The following is a 25,786-nucleotide window of genomic DNA, read 5'->3' as shown; positions in this document are numbered from 1 at the left end:
GCTATCGCCAATATTGCTTCAATTTTGATATATCGTATAGAAAAATATTTTCGAGATTTGTTATTTTAGACTGGAGTGAATAAATTACGATCAGCAGAAAATTTCGGCAAACTACTGACATTTCAGCAATATGCCTGCTTTTCAAATATTTTTGCAGATTGTTTTCAGTTCAAAGGTTACCAACATATCTTCTATAAGTCGAGTTTTATTTTTTCTTCAGAATCACAAAAATAAATCCCTCGAAGTTTAAATCACATCTTTTAACTTTTTTTTGTAATAACGCTGTAGTATTTAAAAATATCTTATCATATCATATTAGTCTCTCTAAAATCCCGTCTTCAGATTTGTCATTTTCCAGTATCTATCGTTCCTTTATTTTCAGAACCCATGGTCCTGAAAGGGTTCACATAGGTCCACTACTTTTTTACTTTTTATCATCTAAAATCAAAAAATGGGGCCCGATTTCTATTCAACACTTTAAGCAATGTGATTGACCATTTAATACCCATCATTAAAATGTGAAGCTTGTAGAGGCAGACATGTCAAAAGACAACAAAATCGTTTAAAATAAAAATCTTAATTAAAACTGTACAAGCGAATTTACAGAATGCATCGTATTTTATCACATAATTTTTTTTTTGTGTATGGTAAAAACTGAATATTTTATGATCTAGCAAAACAAATGGGGTATTAGTCAGATAGTATGGTTTGTCGGCATATTACAGACAAACCGATTTTTTTTTTTAATATAAATAGATTATCACCTCTGTGTAATGATGTAGATACTTCCAATTAAACAACTATAGTTATTCCATTTATTTTATTTTGCTTTATTATTCTGGTCTTAAAAAGACAATTATTACATATTCGTAAATTATCGTAAAACTACTAAAAACTTTGAAAACAAATTTTTAATTAGCGCTTACCTTTAAAAGGCTTAGAAATGAAATAATATCTAATATCTATAATAGAGTTGACGCTATATATGTATGCTTTTAATAATATTATACAAAACAGTCGATTCGTTCAACACAATACACATTTTTCTCCTCCATGATTGGAAAAGTGATTTAATGTTGTGACCATTGGATATTTTTTAAATCAATACCCTCTTGTACCATTTCCCATAGGGGAGACATTTCACGCAATCTTTCGACATGCTTAATACACTTATCAGCTGTATAGTCAATCTCTTCCACGGTAGTAAAACGTCCAATACCAAATCTAGAAGAGGATATTTCATATTTTTTATGTTCATGGATTACTGGGAATCTTTCCACTGTCTTACCTTATAGAGCTGTGGGCCAGATCTTCATCAGTACCTATGGCTCTTAGAACATACGAGGGCTCCAATGAGGCTGATGTACAAGCTGAACCAGACGATAGGGCAACATCTTTTAAGGCCATCAATAGTGATTCTCCTTCTACATAGGCAAAGGATAGATTTAAGCAACCTGCATATGTGTGTTCTGGATCACCGTTACGGATAACATTTGGTAAAGCCGTAGTTATACGTTCGAGTAAGCGTTTCGAGAGGAAATTAATCCATTTTGCATCATATTCCATATCGTTTTGTGCTATCTCACATGCTGCTCCCAGGCCTACAACTAAGGGCGCTGGTAAAGTACCACTGCGTAAACCCCTTTCTTGACCACCACCGCTCTGTATGGGTTCCAAACGGACACGAGGTCGACGGCGTACATAAAGAGCTCCAACACCTTTTGGTCCATAGATTTTATGACCAGAAATTGACATTAAGTCGATATTCATGGCGTTGACATCAAGTGGAATTTTTCCAACGGCCTGAGCAGCATCGGTGTGAAAGAAAACTTTTTTGGATCGGCACAAAGCTCCAATATCAGAAATGGGTTGTTTTACACCTGAAACAAAAAAGAGATAATTGTCATTCCACCAGTTTCTTATATACCATTCGAAATTTATTTACCAATTTCATTGTTGACCGTCATTATGGACACCAAAGATGTTTCCGGTGTAATGGTTTCTTCCAACTGTTTCATGTCAATAATTCCATTTGATTTGACAGGCAAATATGTGACTCGGTAACCTTCATTTTCCAGAGCACGACAGGAGTCCAATACACATTTGTGTTCTGTTTGCGTAGTGATAACGTGCTTTTTCTTTGATCCATAAAATCTGGAATATGAATTGATAAGATAAAGTAAATTCCAATTCCGATTATACATACCTTGCTACACCCTTCACTGCTATATTATTGGATTCTGTGGCACCAGATGTGAATATAATTTCTTTCGGTTCGGCACCGATTACGTTTGCCACTTGTTCGCGGGCCTTTTCTACGGCGTGTTCAGTTTCCCATCCATAGGCATGAGTTCGAGAATGTGGGTTCCCATAATAGTTTGTCAAATATGGTAACATGGCATCCAATACACGAAAGTCCTATGTAGATAAGACGTAATAAATTACTGTTGGTTCAAATAAATGCGATTGCATATTTACCAAGGGAGTTGTTGCTTGGGCATCCAGATATAAGGGCCTGCCTTCTATATTGTCGGTTTTTATATTGAGTTTTACTCGTTTTTGTCTAAATTCTGTGTCGGAAGAAAAATAATAATGTTTACATAACCTCAATTAAGAGAAGGCATTATAAAGGATAAGGTTGTTCCAGGGGAAAAGTAAAGTAGCGAGATCAATGATTTGGGAATATATACCTTCTGAGGATGACATTTTCGATTCGCCTTTGTTTTGTTGTCCAGACGAAGCTGTTTGACTTATACAGGCCACCCATTGTCTGTTTATGGGATTCACCGGCGTTATTGATTTGGTAAATATTAATCGCAACATTTTGAAACTTTATTCTGTTGTTGGAATTGCTTATATTTAGAGTTATTAACGTTGATGTATTGCCCGGTGCGCCAAATAATAATATTTCACAATCTTCTTAATTTCTGTCCAGAAAACAACCTGAACTGAAAACAACCAAAACAGATGATTGTCAAAATGAATTCCGATGTTGGAGAGGTTTAAAAAGAACTGCGTTACTATAGCGACGTCGTAGTAAACAAGTTATCGACAAAAATATAGGGCGACACAGTTATCACAAAAATTAATTAGAAAAAAACATATGTCTGTTTCTAATTAATTTTTGTGATAACTGTGTCGCCCTATATTTTTGTCGATAACTCATTTAAGGTTGAGTTACATACCATGCGTTAATGCGTTTAAGGTTGAGTTAAAGGCCGGTATGCACCTCTCGCGAAATTTTCGGTAGCAAAAATTTATTTAAGTCTACAACATAAAACGAGTTGTGTGTAGAATGTAGAGAGCATAATGTACACAAACATTAAACCAGCTAATCGCGTTTAAAAATTGTAAATATTTGTACCAAATGATCATCAAATAAATTGTTGATTATTTATAGACCTCTTAAAACTTTTACACACACATAATGAATGTAATACGGTGTTCTCACCAAGCATGTTTTGGGGTTTGAAATGTTTTCCCTTTATAAGCACTTCAAAACGAGTCGTTTTCGCCATACTAAAAAAACAAGTTCAAAACACAAGTTTTCCTCCAAAACACGTCAATTTTATGCGCTTTACAGACTATCAGTTATTCCGGACGGAATGTCGGTGTTTGTAAAGAATCTTACAGTGTGTCGGATCGATACGACTTGTCGGCGATGACTAAATAACATGCAGCAGTATCGATTATGCCTTCGGACTTAACTTATAATGTGCACAATATATGGGATATGTTCGACACTGTCGTCCGGAATAACTGCCCAATAAACACAGGATGAGCGTTTTTCAAATGCAACAACTTTTCAGTTTGAGGGTAAATATAATTTTCAACATAAATTCAACTTGACTTGAAATAGCTCATCTTCAATGCATCTTCAAATTGTTTGTAAATTACTTCCAATTTGCCAAAATGTTGACGAAATCTTTGAAAAGGTGTTGAAGATAATATGAGAAAACTTTGACAAAACACTACCCTAAAATACAACGAAAAAACCATGTGGTTTTCAATACTTATTTGTGCAACGAAGTTCGTGGTCAATTGCAAGAAATAAAAAAATGGAAAATTTTAGACAAATAACCAAATAGTTTATAAAAATAGGTAAGTCAAAATAAAAAATGAAATAAAACTTTAAGGAAGTCACTAAATGTATATCTCTTTGCAGAAAACTAAAATTATGGATTCTACGTTCTTGAAAACATTAAAAAGCTGACCGATGAAAAAAAGGTGGACAATTAACTGGAACTGCTTCAAATAGTTTATAATAATTGGTACGTCAATATGAAAAATTAAATCAACACTTTAGAGAAGTCACTAAATTTAAATCTCTTTGCAGAAAACTAAAATGCTACATTCTTGCAAACATTAAGAAGCTGACCAATGAAAAATGAGTGGCTTATCGACAAGAAAAAGTTTCCAGAAACATTACAAGTGCAACCAATTAAAATTGTTAAAAACAACAAATTGTTGAAATCAACAACTTCTGGATGAAAATGTGCATCACATCGTCAGTTTAAGTGCTATTATCAGTTTAAAATGGATATTTTGTGAATTCGTTCTGCTGGAAATCAATTCTAACACGCGGTCCAGTACGTTTCTAATTTCAAATTGACCGCATGTTAATAAATTTTAATGCTGTTTTATGACACCAAAAGGAAGGAAAACGAATTATCAATGCAAAAGTGTTTACTAATAATGTTTAATATATTTAAAGTTTTGTTGTTTGTTTCTTTTTTTTTTATTTGTTGATATGTTTAATAAGATTATTATTTATCAATTGGTATTGTAGTGTATTATGTAGTGTAGTGTATTATTATATATTTTATTTTGATGAAAATGAATAAATTATACAAAATTCATAGAATTTTGGCTTTGACTTTCAATTTGAAGTGGGGATATCGTTCATACAAATTTAGGTTGAAAAGTATTTGCAACGATGTTAATTTTGAATTTGACTCGCATCGAAAATTGTTTGACAAATTATTGAGTAGCGATGCATTTCAATTTGAGGATATTAATGTTAATGTGTTGAATTTCACTGTTGAGGGTAATGTCTGTTTTTTTTTTTGTTGAGAACGCGATTTTCTCAACAATTTCTCAACTTGAATATTACCCTAATCCTTTGAAAATATGTTTGAAAAATTGTTGAAATTTCGATTATGCATTCGGACTTAACTTATAAGGTGCACAATATATGGGATATGTTCGACACGAGCACTGTCGTCCGGAATAACTGATAGTCTGTAATGCGCTTTACAGATTATCAGTTATTCCGGACGACAGTGCTCGTGTCGAACATATCCCATATATTGTGCACATTATAAGTTAAGTCCGAAGGCATAATCGATACTGCTGCATATTTATGGGATCGATAACACATTTACCGATTATTTAGTCATCGCCGACAAGTCGTATCGATCCGACACACTGTAAGATTCTTTACAAACACCGACATTCCGTCCGGAATAACTGATAGTCTGTAAAGCGCATAATGCGCTTTACAGACTATCAGTTATTCCGGACGACAGTGCTCGTGTCGAACATATCCCATATATTGTGCACATTATAAGTTAAGCCCGAAGGCATAATCGATACTGCTGCATGTTTATGGAATCTATAACACATTTACCGATTATTTAGTCATCGCCGACGAGTCGTATCGATCCGACACACTGTAAGATTCTTTACAAACACCGACATTCCGTCCGGAATAACTGATAGTCTGTAAAGCGCATTAATCAACATCATTCTATTATTAATGAAAAAAGTATGTCAAATGTGTTGTGATAGTGGTATAAATTTTATATTTATGAGAATTTATAAAAGTTTAATCAGTTTAATAAACATATACACAATCGTGTTTTACTTGACCACAATGATTCTTTTACAACTACCTTAAAATTCACTTTTTCTGATAGTTTGCGGTGGCTCTTATTGGCGTATTCTAATGCGCTTTACAGACTATCGGTTATTCCGGACGGAATGTCGGTGTTTGTAAAGAATCTTACAGTGTGTCGGAACGATACGACTTGTCGGCGATAACTAAATAAACGGTAAATGTGTTATCGATCCCATAAACATGCAGCAGTATCGATTATGCCTTCGGACTTAACTTATAATGTGCACAACATATGGGATATGTTCGACATGAGCACTGTCGTCCAGAAAAGCTGATAGTCTGTAAAGCGCATAAATTGATATAAAAAGGCACCTAATGATTGCACCGATGAGAAACTTTTTTGTAGTAACTTGGCGTGGTAAAACTTCTCAATAGTGACGGCGCTTGCAATTTGCAAATGTTCGCACGTAAAAATGGCATGTAGTCCTATTCACGGTGATATATTCCGGTATTCGATTTTTGTAAAAAGATTATACAGCCATTTTCTGACATCCGGCTATTCGTATTAAACAATAGTGTGAACGCAGTACTAATGTGAAAGAACCATTGCGTTGTTTTCCCATGATATGCCACTCAATGACATTCGTGCGTATTAAATAATGTGACAAACGTAATATTCGAATTTCCAACGAAGAAAGTAATCAAAACAAACCCGATAATTCTTAATTTAAGAGAGTAACCGAAAACAAAGAGCTTCATTTCAATTTTATTTGAAATTGTAGTCAGTTTTCTCCAAATCCTCAAGGTGTCTAGTCGTGTGCGCGAGTTTTGCCAAAGACGATAATTAAGTAATTGAATCTATATAAAAAATATATGTGCATCGTTTCTGTGCAAACAAAAAAAAGTAAAATATTTTATAAATTTCAACTGTTAATATATTTTTACATATTGTGAATTCATAAATTCTTGAGAAAATATTTCAAGGGAAAATTCAATAAAAAAGGAAATACCATTGACTGTGCAAAATGAAGAATAGAAACAAAAACAACATGCCATCGTCACAAAAAAAAAATAGTGGGGATGTTATAAATGTAGAATTTAAGTTTTCTTTGGCTGCGTGCTGATTTCTTGGCAGCGCCTTAGTGGTAAAAGCAAAAACAATAAAATTCAATTTGACAATAAATTATACAGAGATAAAACCAAATAATCAAATATGCATAATTCTGAAAATAAAATGCAAATCCTATATAGGTAATTTTTCAAAATTGGTGTAGTCATAACTCCCACGCCTACAGTTTGTTGGAGTTAATCGGAGAGAAAGAGAGTAAAAGTATTGAAGTGATTGTCATTTATAATATGTGATAGAAATTCATTCAAACCTCTCATTGGAGATTATTTGCCGTATTTACTCAAAAAGATTTTCTACACGTCACTTGTTGTTTTCCTTGTTTTTATTTTATGGAAAGTCAAGGGATTTTATTTCAAACAGCTGCAGAATGTTATATTTGTTTCAGATGGTAAACAATGATTCGCCTTTGTAAGATATTGAATTAAATATGTTTTTCCTTATAAATATGGCAACCCCACTTCAAGAAATTTGTAAGTAAAAAATCTGCGAAATTTCGTTACGATACCCCTTAACTATTTTCAAATTATCTTAACTTTGGTTGGGAGCGGTTACACACAAAAAATTTTTTCTCTGATTCAATCACCAAATTAATTGATCCAATTAATTTTTTAATTGAAATGTCTTCAATCACGAAAATGATAGTATCAATCACAGTTTTAATTGGGCATAGAAAAAAATCTTGATTAAAAAATTAATTGATTTTTTCAGCAAAATTCAATTAATTTTTTAATTGATTCAATTAAAAATTTAATTGATGTTGATTGCAAAACGCAATTAATTTATTAATTAAAAAAGGTAACTATTTTTAATTACGTAGTTAGATTGGCTTAGAGTTTTTATTTGGATTAACAAATGATTGTTTGAAATACATTTTTAATTAAAAAAGTAAAAAAAAACAGCACTTTTTTTAACTGAATTAGTCTTCCGAATTTGATTAAAAAGTTAATTTATCAATTAATTTTTTAATTAAACATTTTAAAAATTTCAATCATTGACTTAATTAACTTAATGTTTCTATCATGATTAAAAAGTTAATTGTATCAATTAATTTATTAATTGAAAAAATTTTCAACTTCAATTAACTTTTTAATTGGAAATATTTTGGTAATATTTTTTTCTGTGTAGGAACCGTAACATAAAAAAGTTTACGCACATGCAATTTGAAAATTGTTTGGCTTAAATCCACTTTGATACAAGTTATCCGATTGGTCCAATTTTTGACAATCATGTAGATTTTTCGATTCTAAATAAAAAAAATGATTTGACCTATTAACGAAGTTTCAAGTCCCGAAAGTTTTCATTATCATTTATATTGGATTTAGTACCCAACGAACATAATAAAGTGTATATGTATTTTAAATTCAAACAATGGCCTAACTTAAAAACAATGAATTTCTATTTAACAGTAAATAATAGAGGTGTGCGCGTGACACGCGTGAATCACGTGAAACATGAACAAAATCCAAAGCAACCCTCGTGAATGTGCGTGAATGGGACTAAAATAAATAGGTCGTGCGTGAGAAATAAAAGCGGTTCGTGAATGTGCGTGAATAAAATTTCTGCATATTTCACGCTCACGAAAAAAATTTAATTCATACTCGTATGTTAACTGAAATTAATTTAGCTCTCGAACTATATTCTAGTTTTGAATTTTGTTACCTTCGCTGATTTCCCTTAGGAAAATGTCGTGAGTCTATTGAATTTATCGTGAATCACGTGAATTGTCGTGAATCGTGAGTCTTTAAACGTAGTTCGTGCGTGAGTACTGGTTTTCATTTTGTGAATGTGCGTGAGTGGGATTGGCTACCACACGTATCGTGCGTGAGCATGCGTGAATAAACATTTTGCTTCGTGAATGTGCGTGAGTGTGAGTGAAATTTCAGTCACGCACACACCTCGAGTACATAATAAAAACACCTATCGGTAAACAGAAGTAATTTTAGTAGTTGAGATATAAAAAAGAGACACTGGCATGGAGTGTGGTGACGAGTATAATATAGTGAAACATATTTCTTTTGTTTCATTATACCCTGCGCCACACTGTGGAACAGGGTATTATAAGTTAGTGCATATGTTTGCAACACCCAGAAGGAGACGAGATAGACACATGGTGTCTTTGACAAAAATGCTTAGGGTGGGTTCCTGAGTCGATATAGCCATGTCCGTCTGTCCGTCTGTCCGTGAACACATTTTTGTAACCAAGGGATTAGGTAGTAATTTAAGCCCAATCGACTTCGAATTTGACACAAGTATGTGTTTTAGGTCAAAATAGAAGAAATCGGTTCAGATTTAGATATAGCTTCCATATATATCTTTCGCCCGATATGCACTTATACGGCCCTAGAAGCCTGAGTATAACCCCAATTTGGTCGAAATTTTGCACTAGGAGTTCAATTAGTAGTGTAGTCTAGCGTGCCAAATTTTATTGAAATCGGTTCAGATTTAGATATAGCTCCCATATATATCGTTCGCCCGATTTACACTCATATGACCACAGAGGCCAATTTTTTGCTCCGATTTTGTTGAAATTTTGCACAGGGAGTAGAATTAGCATTGTAGCTATGCGTGTCACATTTGGTTGAAATCGGTTCAGATTTAGATATAGCTCCCATATATAGCTTTCGCCAGATTTACACTCATATTACCACAGAGGCCAATTTTTTGCTCCGATTTAGTTGAAATTTTGCACAGGGAGTAGAATCAGCATTGTAGCTATGCGTGCCAAATTTGGTTGAAATCGGTTCAGATTTAGATATAGCTCCCATATATAGCTTTCGGCCGATTTACACTCATATGACCACAGAGGCCAATTTTTTGCTCCGATTTAGTTGAAATTTTGCACAGGGAGTAGAATTAGCATTGCAGCTATGCGTGCCAAATCGGTTCAGATTTAGATATATCTCCCATATATAGCTTTCGCCCGATTTACACTCATATGACCACAGAGGCCAATTTTTTGCTCCGATTTAGTTGAAATTTTGCACAGGGAGTAGAATTAGCATTGCAGCTATGCGTGCCAAATTTGGTTGAAATCGGTTCAGATTTAGATATATCTCCCATATATAGCTTTCGCCCGATTTACACTCATATGACCACAGAGACCATTTTTTAACTCCGATTTAGTTGAAATTTTGCACAGGGAGTAGAATTAGCATTGTAGCTATGCGTACCAAATTTGGTTGAAATCGGTTCAGATTTAGATATAGCTCCCATATATAGCTTTCGCCCGATTTACACTCATATGACCACAGAGGCCTATCTTTTACTCCGATTTAATTGAAATTTTGCACAGGGAGTAGAATTAGCATTGTTGCTATGCGTGCCAAATTAGGTTGAAATCGGTTCAGATTTAGATATAGTTCCCATATATAGCTTTCGCCCGATTTACACTCATATGACCACAGAGGCCAATTTTTAACTCCGATTTAGTTGAATTTGCACAGGGAGTAGAATTAGCATTGTAGCTATGTGTGCCAAATTTGGTTGAAATCGGTTCAGATTTAGATATAGCTCCCATATATATGTTTTTCTGATTTCGACAAAAATGGTCAAACTACCAACATTTCCCTTGTAAAATCGCCACTGCTTAGTCGAAGAGCTGTAAAAATGACTCTAATTTTCTTAATCTTCTATTACATATATATTGAGCGATAAATCATAAATAAATTTTTGCGAAGTTTCCTTAAAATTGCTTCAGATTTAAATGTTTCCCATATTTTTTACTAACATTGTGTTCCACCCTTGTGCATTAGCCGACTTAAATTTTGAGTCTATAGATTTTGTAGAAGTCTATCAAATTCTGTCCAGATCGCGTGATATTTAAATGTATGTATTTGGGACAAACCTTTATATATAGCCCCCCAACACATTTGACGGATGTGATATGGTATCGAAAATTTAGATCTACAGAGTGGTGCAGGGTATAATATAGTAGGCCTCGCCCGACTTTAGACTTTCCTTACTTGTTTTTATATAGTTTTTAATTTGACTGCGATCCCTTTTTAGTAGACTTGTCTGTTATAACAGGTTAGCTGATAAGTCCCCGGTCTAACGAAGAAAAACACATTTTTTTGTCAAAATTCGTTTTTATTATTCAACATAGTTCCCTTCAAGAGCGATACAACGATTATAACGACCTTCCAATTTTTTGATACCATATTGGTAGTACTCCTTCGGTTTTGCCTCAAAATAGGCAGCCAAATTTGTTCGCTGCGAGCATCCTTTTGAGGTCTGAGAACAAGAAAAAGTCGCTGGGGGCCAGATCTGGAGAATACGGTGGGTGGGGAAGCAATTCGAAGCCCAATTCATGAATTTTTGCCATCGTTCTCGATGACTTGTGGCACGGTGCGTTGTCTTGGTGGAACAACACTTTTTTCTTCTTCATATGGGACCGTTTTGCCGCGATTTCGAACTTCAAACGCTCCAATAACGCCATATAATAGTCACTGTTGATGGTTTTTCTCTTCTCAAGATAATCGATAAAAATTATTCCATGCGCATCCCAAAAAACAGAGGCCATTACTTTGCCAGCGGACTTTTGAGTCTTTCCACGCTTCGGAGACGGTTCACCGATCGCTGTCCACTCAGCCGACTGTCGATTGGACTCAGGATTGTAGTGATGGCAGTGTTGCCAGGTGATTTTTGATTCTTCCCCCCAAATCTTAAGAAAAAAACCCTAAAGTGGTCTAAGCTTTTTTCAAAAACCCCCAAAAAATTTCAGTATATAAAAAGTACAAAAAGTGGTCCCAAAATTTCGTGAAAAATTCCTGTAGTGATACACTTTAAAAATTAAATTTAATACAAATATATATCCTGAAAGAAGAGTTCTTTCCTGAGAAACGAAATTTTAGACAAACTAAGTTTTCTTTTGATGCTATTTTTTTTCGTTTGAAGTAAATAATAAAATTTGCTATTTAAGAAAATACTTTAAAACAAAAGAGATTTTCGTTTGTTTAAAATTTCATCCCTGAGGAAATTATTTTTTCTTTGGATGTAATAATACAAAATGTTTATCAATTTACATATTGTATTGTTACGTTTTTATATTGCGGCGTGTTTAATAACCCGATAATTAAAACACAGTCCTTTTCAAATAACGACAATCTACAATTTATTAGTTTAACTGATGGCTTCACTTATTTGCTCTACGATGTGTACTGTATAAACTTTAGCTTACGACTGACTTGACTGCACCCTCCGCCAGGGGCTTATATACCGTGATTTGACGATTTCGAAAATTCTGGATAGTCTGGCCTACAACCATCTAGAACTATCTTGTTACAATTTATCTAACACCACATATTCAACTGGTTATCTTCATTGCCTACAGCCATCTGGAATATTCTTTCGGCGTTATTTTACAGGTGATATGGCACACATACTTTTAGGCTTATGCTAATAATCTAGTGCATTCTACTAGATTAGGTAGATGTCGTGCAGGCATAAAACAAAAGGCGTTACTTTTACAATGAACGATTGGAAACACAAAAGATGTTTAAGAAAGTACTAGAAAATAAAGAAATGACTCTAACAAGTTATGACGTAATTTTATCGTTACAATTTGAAATTTAAATTAACGTAAACTAATTTAAATAAACTTAAATCTAGAAATATCACATTCGTAACAGTATTATTACATCCTTAAAAAGCTTTCAGCTGCTAAGTTAAGATACAATTGTTTTTAAACTTGTCAAATATTAAAAATGTCCTTTCAACAGAAGAGTTTAAAAAAGATTACGAAAATAATATTATTGCAACCTTGTTTGTATTTAGGATCTTCTTGTTGACTTCCCTCATCTTTTTTCTCATAACTCATGCTAGAATTGTTCCGAATTTGCTTGAGAATTGCTCCACTTTATAAGGTCTGAAATAATTGCTTACCCCCAAAAATCCCCCCAAATAAATTTTACCCCTAAAAATCCCCCTAAACGTGAAAAAACCCCCTAAATTTGGGGGGAAACCCCTAACCTGGCAACACTGAGTGATGGAGCCATGTTTCATCCATTGTCACAGCTGCAAACACCGCTCAGAATCATCAACACGTTGATTTTGGTCAAATGTGAGCTCGCGCGACACGCATTTTGCACAGAGCTTCCGCATACGGCCTCTGCTATCTCGATCAACTTCATTTTACGGTCATTCAAAATCATTTTGTGGATTTTTTTGATGTTTTCGTCGGTAACCACCTCTTTCGGGCGTCCACTGCGTTCACCGTCCTCCGTACTCATTTCACCACGCTTGACTTTTGCATACGGAAACTCATTATCAAGCCAAGTTTTTGCTTCCACCGTATTTTTCCCCTTTAGAAAACAGTATTTTATCAAAACACGAAATTTCTTTTTTTCAATTTTTTTTTCACAATAACAAAAGTTGCTTCACAAAAGACGCTCTATATCACAAACTAATTGACTTACAGACGTCAAATTTTGACACGAATCATTTGAAGGTTGGTACTATATAAAAATAATATGCATTTAATACTAGCGACGCCATCTATGTGTCAGACCGGGGACTTATCAGCCAACATGTTATCTATTAACAAATTTATTTTAGTGTAGAAATATTGCCAACACTCACTAATAAATTTAAACCTCAAAAAAACGCTTAATTTCTTACACAAGGCCGCTTAAATTGCACCACTGACCATTGCTTATTCCAACGAACAGAGGAATCAAAACAAACATAAAATTAGAAGAGAATCTTGCTCTCTTCGTAATCAACCAAAATTCTCTTTGTTTGGAATTATAGTTTGGAAAATAGTCAGTTTTCTCGGAGACTTCAAAGCGGATGGTTGAATACGCGCGTGATTTTATCTTTGGGGTTAAAAAAATTAAAACAAATATTCATGAAGTTCTAAAAACCAACTAAATAAAGTGTATAGTGATTTCAACAAAGGAAAAAGTAAATAATATTTAATTATCAAAGAAAATTGTTTGAATAAAGTTACTAGTAAAAAATCAATAAGAGAAAAGCATAATGAAATTGAATTAAAATTCAATGAATTGAAAAGAACTATTGAATTGAAGACATTTCTATAGTAGCCAGCAGCTGTCTAAAAGGAAAAACAAAAATACCACAAAAGCAACAACAATGTTAGCCTCTAAAGAAAATGAAAATTATGAATGTGTAGCATTTTCCCATGGTTTTGGCAGCTAAGAACTGGGTGGGCATTGACAAACAAGCAACCAAGAGGTTATAAAAACAAAAACAAAAATAACTAAAATTACAAAATCGGATAAATAAATAATTAAAGAATAACATTGGTACAAAAGAGAAAATTAAAAAAAAAATAGAAATTAAATTTTTATTGAAATTTATAATTTTTCTGCGTTCGATGTTTAAAATATTGAAGTTAACTATTATAGATCCAATTATTCAATAAGAATTCCTTAAAATTTTTATAAAATGTTAACTTTAAAAAGGGAATTACACTCATTACTTTAACAATCCGTCTTGCCTCTCCCTCCCTAACGAAGATAAAACTCCAACACAAGTGATTTAAATACAAAAAGATCTGTGTCTTCAATTGGCTTCGGAAGATAAGATTCTCATACAATTTTGTTGTTGTTGTGTAGGCTGTCTGTTGTTGTTTTTTGGCATTATTTTTATGACAGCGGCGTCAGCGACGACAACGACGTTGACTTCTTAACAGCTGTGAATTATTGCTTGGATTTACAGTGTTTTCTAGCCGTCAAAATCTAAATACAACTCATAGCATGAAATTATTGTTTGATTTGAACGTACTGAAAGACACGCCCTTTGAAGTAAATTGAGTAGATTTATTGTAAACACGCGAAATATTGGGGAAAAAATAAGTGTGCTAAATTTGATTGAATTTGGTTCAGACTAAGATATAGCTCCTATATATATGTTCTTCCGAATTGGGCTAATATAGCCAAAATACCCACATTTTTACTATAAAGTCGCCACTTAAAGGGTGATACGGCCAAAATTTGGTCAAGGGAAAACGCGTGTAAATCGGTGAAATCGTTTATTTGAAAAATCAAATTAAATTTCTTTTTCAAGTTCAATTAGTATAAAATTCAGGAAAAATATTCAGTTAGGCTTTCGCTTTTCCAAATCCGAATTGACGGGCCTCACGCTCGACACCTGCCATCAGATTTTGTACAGCCACCTTGTCCACCTTCTTCGCCGTAGAAAGCCAGTTTGCCTTGAACTGCTGCTCGTCCTTAGCAGTTTTTTTGGTCTTCTTTAGGTTCCGCTTGACAATAGCCCAGTATTTCTCAATTGGGCGGAGCTCTGACGTGTTGGGAGGGTTCTTGTCCTTGGGAACCACCTGCACGTTGTTGGCGGCGTACCACTCCATGGCCTTTTTACCGTAATGGCAAGATGCCAAATCCGGCCAAAACAGTACGAAACAACCGTGTTTCTTCAGGAAAGGCAGCAGACGTTTATTCAAACACTCTTTCACGCAAATTTCTTGGTTGACAGTCCCGGAAGCTATGAAAATGCTGCTTTTCAAGCCAAAGGTACAGATGGCTTACCAAACCAGATATTTCTTTGCGAACTTTGACAGTTTTATGTGCTTGAACATATCTGCTACCTTTCCCCTTCCTTTTGCTGTATAAAACTCCTGACCCAGAAGCTGCTTGTAGTCGGCTTTGACATAAGTTTCGTCGTCCATTACCACGCAGTCAAACTTCGTCAGCATCGTCGTGTACAGCCTCCGGGATCGCGCTTTGGCCGTCGTAATTTGTTTATCATCGCGATTTGGAGTCACTACCTTCTTGTAAGTCGATAGTCCGGCTCGTTTTTTGGCTCGATGCACGGTTGTAGATGATACACCCAGCTTATTTGCGGCATCTCGGAGAGAGAGGTTAGGGTTTCGCTTGTAACTACCGGCAACTCTCTTTGTCGTCTCAGCGGCTTCCGGTTTTCGATTTCCCCCCGACAAACCCCTGGCTGTCGACAAACGTTCCCCAAACACTTTAATTACATTTGTAACGTTTGATTTGGCAACTTTTAGCGATTTTGCCAGCTTTGCGTGCAAGTAGGTCGGATTTTCGCGATGCGCGAGCAAAATTTTGATACGCTGCTCTTCTTGCTTGGACGGCATTTTGACAACTGAAGAGTGAATTCCAAAATCAAAACAGGAGCAACATTCTACACACACATACCTTCAAAATGAGGGGTGTTCAGGTTTTTTAAATGCAAAATTGAAAGAAATACGTCAAGTTTATATTGACCAAATTTTGACCGTATCACCCTTTAGCTCCCATATATATCTTTCGCCCGATATGGACTAATACGGTCCCAGAAGCCAGAGTTTTACCCCAATTTGGTTAAAATTTTGCACAGGGAGTAGAATTAGCATTGTAGCTATGCGTGCCAAATTTGGTTGAAATCGGTTCAGATTTAGATATATCTCCCATATATATCGTTCGCCCGATGTACACTCATATGACCACAGTGGCCAATCTTTTAATCCGATTTACTTGAAATTTTGCACAGGAAGTAGAATTAACATTCCAACTGTCTGTACCAAATTTGTTTGAAATCGGTTCAGATTTTGATATATCTCCCATATATAGCTTTCGCCAGATTTACGCTCATATGACCACAGAGGCCAATTTTTTACTCCAATTTAGTTGAAATTTTGCACAGGGAGTGGAATTACCAGTGTAACTATGCGTGCCAAATTTGGTTGAAATCGGTTCAGAGTTAGATGTAGGTCCCATATATATGTTTTTCTAATTTCGACAAAAATGGTCAAAATACAAACATTTTCCTTGTAAAATCGATTTGTAAAAATTACTCAAATTTTCCTTTATTTCTAATACATATCTATCTACCGATAAATCATAAATACATTTTTGCGAAGTTGCCTCAAAATTGGTTCAGATTAAAATGTTTCCCATATTTTTATACCCTGCGCCACACTGTGGAACAGGGTATTATAAGTTAGTGCATATGTTTGTAACACCCAGAAGGAGACGAGATAGACACATGGTGTCTTTGGCAATAATGCTCAGGGTGGGTCCCTGAGTCGATCTAGCCATGTCCGTCTGTCTGTGAACACATATTTGTGATCAAAGTCTAGGTCGCAGTTTTAGTCCAATCGACTTCAAATTTGGCACAAGTATGTGTTTTGGCTCAGAATAGAACCCTATTGATTTTGGAAGAAATCAGTTCAGATAGCTCCCATATATAACTTTCGCCCGATATGCACTTATGTGGCCCCAGAAGCCAGATTTGTAGCCCAATTTGGTTCAAATTTTGCACTAGGAGTACAATTAGTAGTGTAATCAAGTGTGCTGAATTTTATTGAAATCGGTTCAGATTTTCCGTCATATGACCACAGAGGTCAAAGTTGTAGTTCGATTGACGTGAAATTTTGCACAGGGAGTAGAATTAAAATGCTATGTATGCATGTCCAATTTGGTTGAAATCGGTTCAGATTTCTATATAGCTTCCATATATATGTTGTTCCGATTTCGCCAAAATATCCACATTTTCCTTATAAAATCGCCAATGCTAAGTCGAAGTGGCGAAAATCGCCACTTGCAAAAGTGACTGAAATTTTCCTTTGTCTCTAATACATATCCATCGACCGATAAATCATAAATACACATTGGCGAAGTTGCCTCAAAATTGGTTCAGATTAAAATGTTTCCCATATTTTGTTTTTACTAATATAGTGTACCATCCCAGGGATTAGCCGTCTTAAATTTTAAGTCTATAGATTATAAATTTTGTTCAGATGAAGTCAGATTTAAATGTATGTATTTGGGGCAAAAACCTTTATATAGCACCCAACATATTTGACGGATTTAATATAGCATCGAAAATGTGGATTTACAAAGTGGTGCAGGGATATAGTCGGCTCCGCCCGACTTAAGACTTTCCTTACTTGTTTTTATTAAAAAAAGGAAACTGTTTTCAATTACTGACTTGTCTTAGTGTTTTTAGTTTGATTGACTTCATTTACTTAATGTTTCTATCTAGATTAAATAGATAATTGTATCAATTAATTTATTAATTGAAAAAAATGTCAACTACAATTAACTTATTAATTGGAACTATTTTGGTGTGTTTTTTCTGTTTTGTCGGCCCCACCCGACTTTAGACTTTCCCTACTTGTTTTTATTGGCGTTGCCTTTTTAATACTTTCATTTCTGTAAGAAATCTAAGGTTTAAACAGCAGCCATATTGAAAATTGAATATGAATCGAAAAGAACCTTTTTGAAAAGTGAATTCAGTCATGTCCGCTGACATACACCTAAGCCAGTATTGGGCTTTCCATTGTACCCTTCATTCATTCTGTGTCTCTAACGAATTCCCTAATTTGTTCCCAGTTACTGTTTCCAAGCTGGGTCAGATCCCAAATAAGTCTAACCCCCATTTTCATAAAGCTCCGTTAGTGTTCGGTTAACTAACCAACTTTTAAACCGTATTATGGACGAAACTGTCATCTTGCCTTTATATTCCATAGGCCAGTTAGGAACTTAACTGACGAAAATTTTTCAGTTAAAGTTAACCGGAGAGAAGATATTTGCAATTTACTTTTTGTTAACTGGCAGTTAAAGCCTAACGGAGCTACATGAAAATGGCCGTAACTCGGAAAGGTAGTGTTCCAAGGTTTCATCATCCTCAAAACACGCCTTATATTCACCATCCTTTGCTGCTCGTATTCGACACAGATGTGAATTCAATTCTAGGTGTCCGGTCATTATTCCCACGGCCATCCTGACTATCGTCGTACCCTGCTTGAGTAGTTCTTCAGTCTTTTTCCTTATCTGGGTTACACCGTAGTATTTTCGTCGTCAGATCCCAAATCAGTCTTCACCGATATGGTTAACTCTTTGCCAAGTAATGGAAGGTAGTGTTCCAAGGTCTCCTCAAGACACGCCCTACATCCACCATCATCTGCTGCTTCTATTCAACACAATTCTAGGTGACCGGACCTTCAGTAGTTCTCCAGTATTTTCCTTATTTGGTTTACATTTGTCCACATCGCTTGTGTCTCCCGTGCCCATTCATCCAAGCCGGTCCGCGTTGCTTCTACTGGCTTTGCGTTCTCAAAGTTCACTTCCCTTTGTGTCCTAGCTTTTAACATACCTCCAGCTCATTTGTTTTATAGTTTCCTCACAACTATATTATGCGGATCCATGCTTTTGCATACCAATACGGTTTGGGATTGAACCGTAATATCTTCTAATGACTTCAATGCCTACCGCAATCTGTAAATGGTCATCAACTAAATGTGCCACAAAAACTTATCCATCGAAAAAATTCATAAATGCAATGAAATATTTCGTTCCTGTAATGAATTACTATTTTATATTGAAACATTTTATACGCCTGAAAGCATATTGACAATTTTTTTAAAGGCATCCGAGGTAAAGCCTACTAATTTTGTCAGCGGTGGCTGGAATGAAGACACTGAAACCCAAACCGTCAATTGTATATGATTTTCGTCCCAACACGGCCTGCTATGGTAATACAGTTTTTTTTATTCACCATAATTCCCTTCATGGATTACAAACCGATTATAGCAACGCTCCAACTTTTCGATAACATTTTTGTACTACAATTTGGCCATTGTTTCAAAATAAGCTTTAGTTTTGGTCATCATCAGTTCATTAAAATGAAAATTTCTGAGTCTGACGCGCTACAAACAGAATGATTAAATTAGTATATTTATGTTCCATAGTATAATAGAGGGTGTACAAATTCCGATCAAATTCCGAAGGAACGCGGTTAAGCAAATTCTTACCCGTTTTGTACAATCATTGTTCAAATATTGTCAAATCCGCCTCTGTATGTCAGAACTTTGAATTGCATTCTTTGGTATTTACTAAAAACGGAAACCCTATGAAAGGAAGCAAATATTGATCTCTAGCACGTCTGTCAAGAATGTTATGTCAGTGGGTGTTATAACACATTATAAGAATTTATGAACGAATTATTTAAATGTATACAAAATTTTGTAAACCACTAATCGCCTTTCAATTTTTTACTTTTCAGATAAGTTAACAATCCTCTGAGAAGCAAATGAGAACTGTAAGTCTCCCTGCATTAAAATCGGAGTTGAAGAAGGCGGCAGTAGCCATAGCCACAGTGTTTCATTTTATAACAACACCAAAATCCGCCCACCTACTGCAATAAAGAAATTTCGATAATTACGAACGCGCGGAGCGTTTCCGATTTCCATATTTTTCTCTCTTTCTTGAGTATGTTCTAGTGCAATTAATATCTATTTTTTCGAATGTAATCGATTTCCGTATTTTTCCTTCGGGTTGTGTATGAATCGATGTCTTTGTTTTAAATGCAAAAAAACGTCGCGTCTTCCATATGGGAATACAATACGTGTGTAAATATTAAAAAGAAAAAGTAAAAAAGAAAACAAAAATTGTGTCAACAATTGTAACCACAACAAAAGTAAAAAATAATCAAAAGTGAAAAGACCAACGAAACAATAACAAATAGTCCCTGGAGTATAATATTAGCGTTGATAAATTGTTCCCTTCCAAAAGAGGGATATCGAGGGAGTGCAATAAGAAACAAGTGATTTTATTTGTTGCATTAAAATATGGTCACAACATTGAAATTACAAATAGGGTAAGTAAGATTGGAGTTAAATATTTTTTTTTGCCATTTGTTTTCATTGGAACATTTCAGTATTTTATTACATTTCCTTTCTTTAATGTTCATATAAGACCATAATTTATCTCAGACAAGATCACATGTCTCCCCTAAGATCATATGTCTTTCCTACCTAAGATCATAGGACTTTCTTAAGATCATAGATCTTTCCTAAGATCATAGGTGTATCTAAAGACTATAGGTCTTTCCAAAGACCATAGGCCTTTCCAAGCAACAAAGGCGTTTCTCAAAACCATAGATCTTTCCAAAGACCATACATTTTTCCAAAGGCCATAGACCTTTCCACTATATTTCCAAAGACCATAGATCTTTCCAAAGACCATAGGTCTTTCCAAATGCCATAGGTTTTTCCTAAGACCATAGGCTTTTTCAAAAACCATGGATCTTTCTAAAGCCCGTAGGGCCTTCCTAAGACAATAGGCCTTTCCGAGACCATAGGCATTTCCAAAGACCATTGGCTTTTCCAAAGACCGTAGGCCTTTCCAAAGACCATAGGCCTTTTCAAACACCATAGGTCTTTCCAAAGTCCACAGGCTTTTCCAATGACCATAGGAATTTCCAAAGACCATTGGCCATTTCAAAGACCTTAAGGTTTTCTTAAGACCATAGACCTTTTCAAACACCATAGATCTTTCTAAAGCCCGTAGGGCCTTTCTTAGACCATAGGTTTTTCCAAAGACCATAGGTCTCTCCAACGTCCACAGGCCTATCCCAAGACTATATGTCTTTCCAAAGATCATAGATCTTTCCTAAGACCATACGTCTTTCGAAAGACCAAGGGCTTTTCCAAAGACTAAAGGCCTTTCAAAATCCCAATGGTCTTTCCGAGGTAGCCACCGTGGTGCAGTGGTTAGCATGCCCGCCTTGCATACACAAGGTCGTGGGTTCGATTCCTGCTTCGACCGAACACCAAAAAGTTTTTCAGCGGTGGATTATCCCACCTCAGTAATGCTGGTGACATTTCTGAAGGTTTCAAAGCTTCTCTAAGTGGTGTCACTACAATGTGGAACGCCGTTCGGACTCGGCTATAAAAAGGAGGTCCCTTGTCATTGAGCTTAACATGGAATCGGGCAGCACTCAGTGATAAGAGAGAAGTTCACCAATGTGGTATCACAATGGACTGAATAGTCTAAGTGAGCCTGATACATCGGGCTGCCACCTAACCTAACCTAAAGGTCTTTCCGAAGACCATAGGTCTTTCCAAAGGCCAAAGGTCTTTCTAAAGGCCAGCGGTCTTTCCAAAGGCCATAGGTTTTTCCAAAGGCCATAGGCCTTTGAAAAATGGTCTTACCGGAGTCCAAAGGTCTTTCCGAAGACTAAAGGTCTTTCCGAAGACCATAGGCCTTTCCAAAGGCCAAAGGTCTTTCTAAAGGCCAACGGTCTTTCCAAAGGATATCGGTTTTTCCAAAGGTCATAGGCCTTTCTAAAGACCATACATTTTTCCAAGACATAGAATTTTCCTAAGATCAAAATCCTTTCCAAATACCAAGGGTCTTTCCAAAGACTAAAGTCCTTTAAAAACCGCAATGGTCTTTCCGAAGTCCAAAGGTCTTTCCGAAGACTAAAATTCTTTCCGAAGACCATAGGTCTTTCCATAGGCCAGAGGTCTTTCCAAAGGCTATAGGTCTTTCCAAGGGCCATAGGCCTTTCTAAATACCATACATTTTTCCAAAACCATAGGACTTTCCTCAGATCAAACGTCTTTCCAAAGACTGAAGGCCTTTCAAAACCGCAATGGTTTTTCCGAAGTCCAAAGGTCTTTCCGAAGATTAAAGGTCTTTCCGATCCTTTCCAAGACCAAAGACCATAGGTCTTTTCAAAGACCATAAGTCTTTCCAAAGTCCATAGGACTATTCTAAGATCATAGGTTTTTCCAAAGACCAAAGGCCAGAGGTCTTTCCAAAGGCTATAGGTCTTTCCAAGGGCCATAGGCCTTTCTAAATACCATACATTTTTCCAAAACCATAGGACTTTCCTCAGATCAAACGTCTTTCCAAAGACTAAAGGCCTTTCAAAACCGCAATGGTCTTTCCGAAGTCCAAAGGTCTTTCCGAAGACTAAAGGTCTTTCCGATCCTTTCCAAGACCAAATACCATAGGTCTTTTCAACGACCATAAGTCTTTCCAAAGTCCATAGGACTATCCTAAGATCATAGGTCTTTCCTCATATAGGTTTTTCCAAAGACCACAGATCTTTCCAAAGATCATATGTCTTTCCAATGGCCATAGTTCTATTCAAAGAACATAGGTCTTTCCAATGACCCTAAAGATTTCCAAACGCCATAGGTCTTTCCAAAGATCACAGGCCTTTCAAAACATCATAGGTCTTTCCATAGACCATGGGTCTTTTCAAAGCCCAAAAGTCTTGCCACAGACCATAGGTCTTTTCAAAGACCATAGGTTTTCCTTTGCAAAGTTTTCTTCAATTTCAATTTGATTTTTCATTTCCTGGCCTTCCAAATCATACCATACAAAATGGAATATGTCAACATTCAATTACAAACAGCTTTGAAGTTTTTTTTTTTTTGCTGAAACGACAAATGAAAGTCTCAAAAACAGCTGTTATCTTCTACATTTGCTTGAATGATTTCGTTTGAGTATCACAAAATTACTATACTGTTTCGTAATCCGCCTCTCTAATTCCATGGACGGGCTAATACCAGGCTTGATTTGCATGTATCTGCATCTGTTGCCGTTCGGTTTTTTTTATCAGACAATTTTTCCTATTGTTTTAGTTTTCAGATTTTTTTTTGAAATTTTGATTTTGATAAATACTTTGGGGTGGTGAATGTAGGTGGTACATAGTTGAAGGATCCTTTTATAACCCCCCAAAAAATCTGTTTCGAATTTGTTCGGTTCATAAATTCAATTCGTTGTCATCGTTTTGCCTGTTTGCATTGCAGTTTATCGAACAACCAATATTCTCTTTTTAGCATCGATGCTTACTCAATTGTTTGGATTGCTTTGGCTTAGATTTTGGCTTTGTTTTTCATGCATCGACACATATTTTTTCGCCTTCGAAATAAATGGAAGGGAAGGAAGGATTATGTTGTTGCAGCACCAGTAGCAATGGTAGCATATGCATGTCGGATGAGAAACAATGAAAATTGATTACAAGGTCGAAAAGTGCAAGTATTGAAATGAAAACAATGATGGGTATTTAAAGAGGAAGAAGTCTTTCACTTGGAAACAAAGGATGTTATTCAGAGAATTTGGAACAACTAATTTTTGGGGTTTTTGTCGAAGGAAGACAAGATTAATGTTATACAATTCAATTTAAAAGTTTAGTTTGAAAATTTAAGGATGCTAGCCACGGGTAAGGGCATCATACATTATTTTTTACTCAGCATTACTGAGGGTTTTAGCCATCTCAGTTAAATTAAAGAGTATTTCTTTAAATCAATGATTTATCTTAATGAAAATTTGCCTTAATTCACTGTCAGATATTAATGATTTGTGTCCTAATGAAAAAAAAAAATAACAAAAGATTATTGAGTTTCTTTCAATTAAAATTTCTTTATTTGTGCTTAATATTCTTCTATTTTCTCTTTATATAAAACAATCAAATTTCTCTTAAAAAGCATCCATATTAAAATAATTAAATCAATTTTCTAAAGATAGCCTGCAATCTTTCAAAAGTCCTTTCCAAAAATTCATATTCAGAAGATTTCAGCAATCATATCCTACTCCTAGTTCAACAAGTTAGAATATCTTATCAGTTTTAGGCTATAAACCGCATTTTTAATAACGTAACTAAAAGCTAGGCAATTAATCTAAAATTTATGGCCCATGAGAAATTTCAAGACAGAAAAATAAAAAACGACGATTGTTCCATACAAGAGAAAAGTAGATGGAAAGTATTTATTGTCTCACCCGGCAAGAGTTAGATCATCGTTAGACACAACCTAATTTTTATTTCTATTTCTTATGGAGGGAAACATGACAAACAGGTAGAAAATATAACAATAGAAGTGAAACAAAAGTTACGGCGCAACATTCATTCAACATATTCATCAGAAGAGAAGATTGAAACACTAAAAAAATGAAGACTACGCAAGAAAACCAGTTTTCAATATCTGTTGTAGCACTCATTTTTAGCCCTTGAAATGACTGCTCTTCTTACCTACTTGTGTGTCCGTATGACCAGGTTGAAACAGGCTGTAAGCGGGAATAAAGCCACAAACCATTGCATTGGTATGGAAACTCATGGCAAATATTTTAAAATCTTAAATCTGTTTTTAAGCCAGTGCCTATTCCAACTAAGTAACTAAAATAATAAAAACATATACAAACTAGTATACATGGTCGAATGTTCGGCCATGCCGAATCGTAAGTAGCCTCCACAATGTATTGCTTAGAACGTTCTACAGAAGACTGTCATACAAAATCGAATTATTTGGGTTTTGGTAAAAAAAATGCCGATAGGAAACTTCTTAACATTGTAAGATAGTCCATATAGATCCTCAACAAAAAAAGTGTCACCAAAAAAGAAGTGAAAATGTGTTTTGTTTTTATCCAGGAGTAGTGCAAAATTGGCACAGAATCGATGAATTTAACAAGGGGTGTCATAGGCCGGATGTCCACCATTTCAATAGCCGTTGTACTGAATTTTCATCACTTCTTAAGGTGTGGTCCAAATTCAGTGGTGTGTATATCAATCAAAAATGTTTGTGATATTTTGACAAATATTAACCGGATCGTATAAATTTTCCCCTTCGGGAGACTCAGGTAGTCAAACCTGGTGGCTATAACATACATCAATGTGGTCTGATATGGGCCATTGTCAATATCATCTGGCCTACACTAATATCAACTATTTTTTGACGTACGGACGAACATTGCTATATTCAATGAACATTGCTATATTCAAAAAATGAAAAATGGTTTTAGTCCCAATCCATTGAAGGTCCAAAAAGTGCAAGGTACACTAAGAATAACACAATGGCCACCATAATCCCGGGTCTAAATGCGTTGGACTTTTCGCCTTAGGCATTTTGGAGAGTAATGTTGGGACTGAAATTACCAAAGTGTCGATCAAGTCTGTGCCTAAACCATTTTATTTGTTTTTTGGAGAATAATTTTAACTACAAAACAAAACATCTTTTGTCTAAAATTTCGTTCCTTACAAAAGAAAACTCTTTTTTTCAGTGTAATAGGCTCTTAAATTTTGGTTGATTTTAATGAAGCAAAGAA

The 25,786-nt window shown here is 35.2% G+C and overlaps 2 protein-coding genes across 7 annotated transcripts in view; one reads left to right on the top strand and one right to left on the bottom strand.

The window, feature by feature from the left end:
* Positions 1-806: 806 nt before the first annotated feature.
* Positions 807-2,961, bottom strand: Nfs1 (Nfs1 cysteine desulfurase). Its single transcript, XM_075297332.1, has 6 exons — positions 2,691-2,961; positions 2,479-2,570; positions 2,207-2,418; positions 1,946-2,154; positions 1,289-1,880; positions 807-1,224 (listed from the first exon to the last, which is right to left on the bottom strand). The coding sequence occupies exons 1-6, from the start codon at positions 2,821-2,823 to the stop codon at positions 1,071-1,073; spliced, it is 1,392 nt and encodes a 463-aa protein (XP_075153447.1). The 5' UTR covers positions 2,824-2,961; the 3' UTR covers positions 807-1,070.
* Positions 2,962-6,646: 3,685 nt separating this feature from the next.
* Piezo (piezo type mechanosensitive ion channel component) overlaps positions 6,647-25,786 on the top strand; it is a 219,012-nt gene continuing 199,872 nt past the window's right edge. For 5 of the 6 annotated variants that reach the window (XM_075297330.1, XM_075297327.1, XM_075297329.1 and 2 more), the window contains exons 1-2: positions 13,744-13,868; positions 19,956-20,549. The gene's annotated coding sequence lies outside the window, so the exon portion shown is untranslated. Of the gene's footprint in view, positions 6,744-13,743; positions 13,869-19,955; positions 20,550-25,786 lie in introns of those variants that run through there. The other variant, XM_075297326.1, reaches the window with a different exon arrangement.

Source organism: Haematobia irritans, chromosome 2, assembly GCF_050003625.1.
Source record: "Haematobia irritans isolate KBUSLIRL chromosome 2, ASM5000362v1, whole genome shotgun sequence".
Lineage (NCBI taxonomy): Eukaryota > Metazoa > Arthropoda > Insecta > Diptera > Muscidae > Haematobia > Haematobia irritans.
Note: the sequence above shows the minus strand (reverse complement) of the source record. Positions and strands in the feature narration are given on the sequence as shown.

Excerpts from the sequence above, each read along its gene's own strand:
- Nfs1 (XM_075297332.1), bottom strand. The coding sequence starts at position 2,823 with ATGTTGCGATTAATATTTACCAAATCAATAACGCCGGTGAATCCCATA. Across the intron at positions 2,571-2,690 it reads GAAAATGTCATCCTCAGAAG|AATTTAGACAAAAACGAGTA; the intron begins GTATATATTCCC and ends CTTCCGACACAG. Across the intron at positions 1,225-1,288 it reads CTGGCCCACAGCTCTATAAG|ATTTGGTATTGGACGTTTTA; the intron begins GTAAGACAGTGG and ends ATCCTCTTCTAG.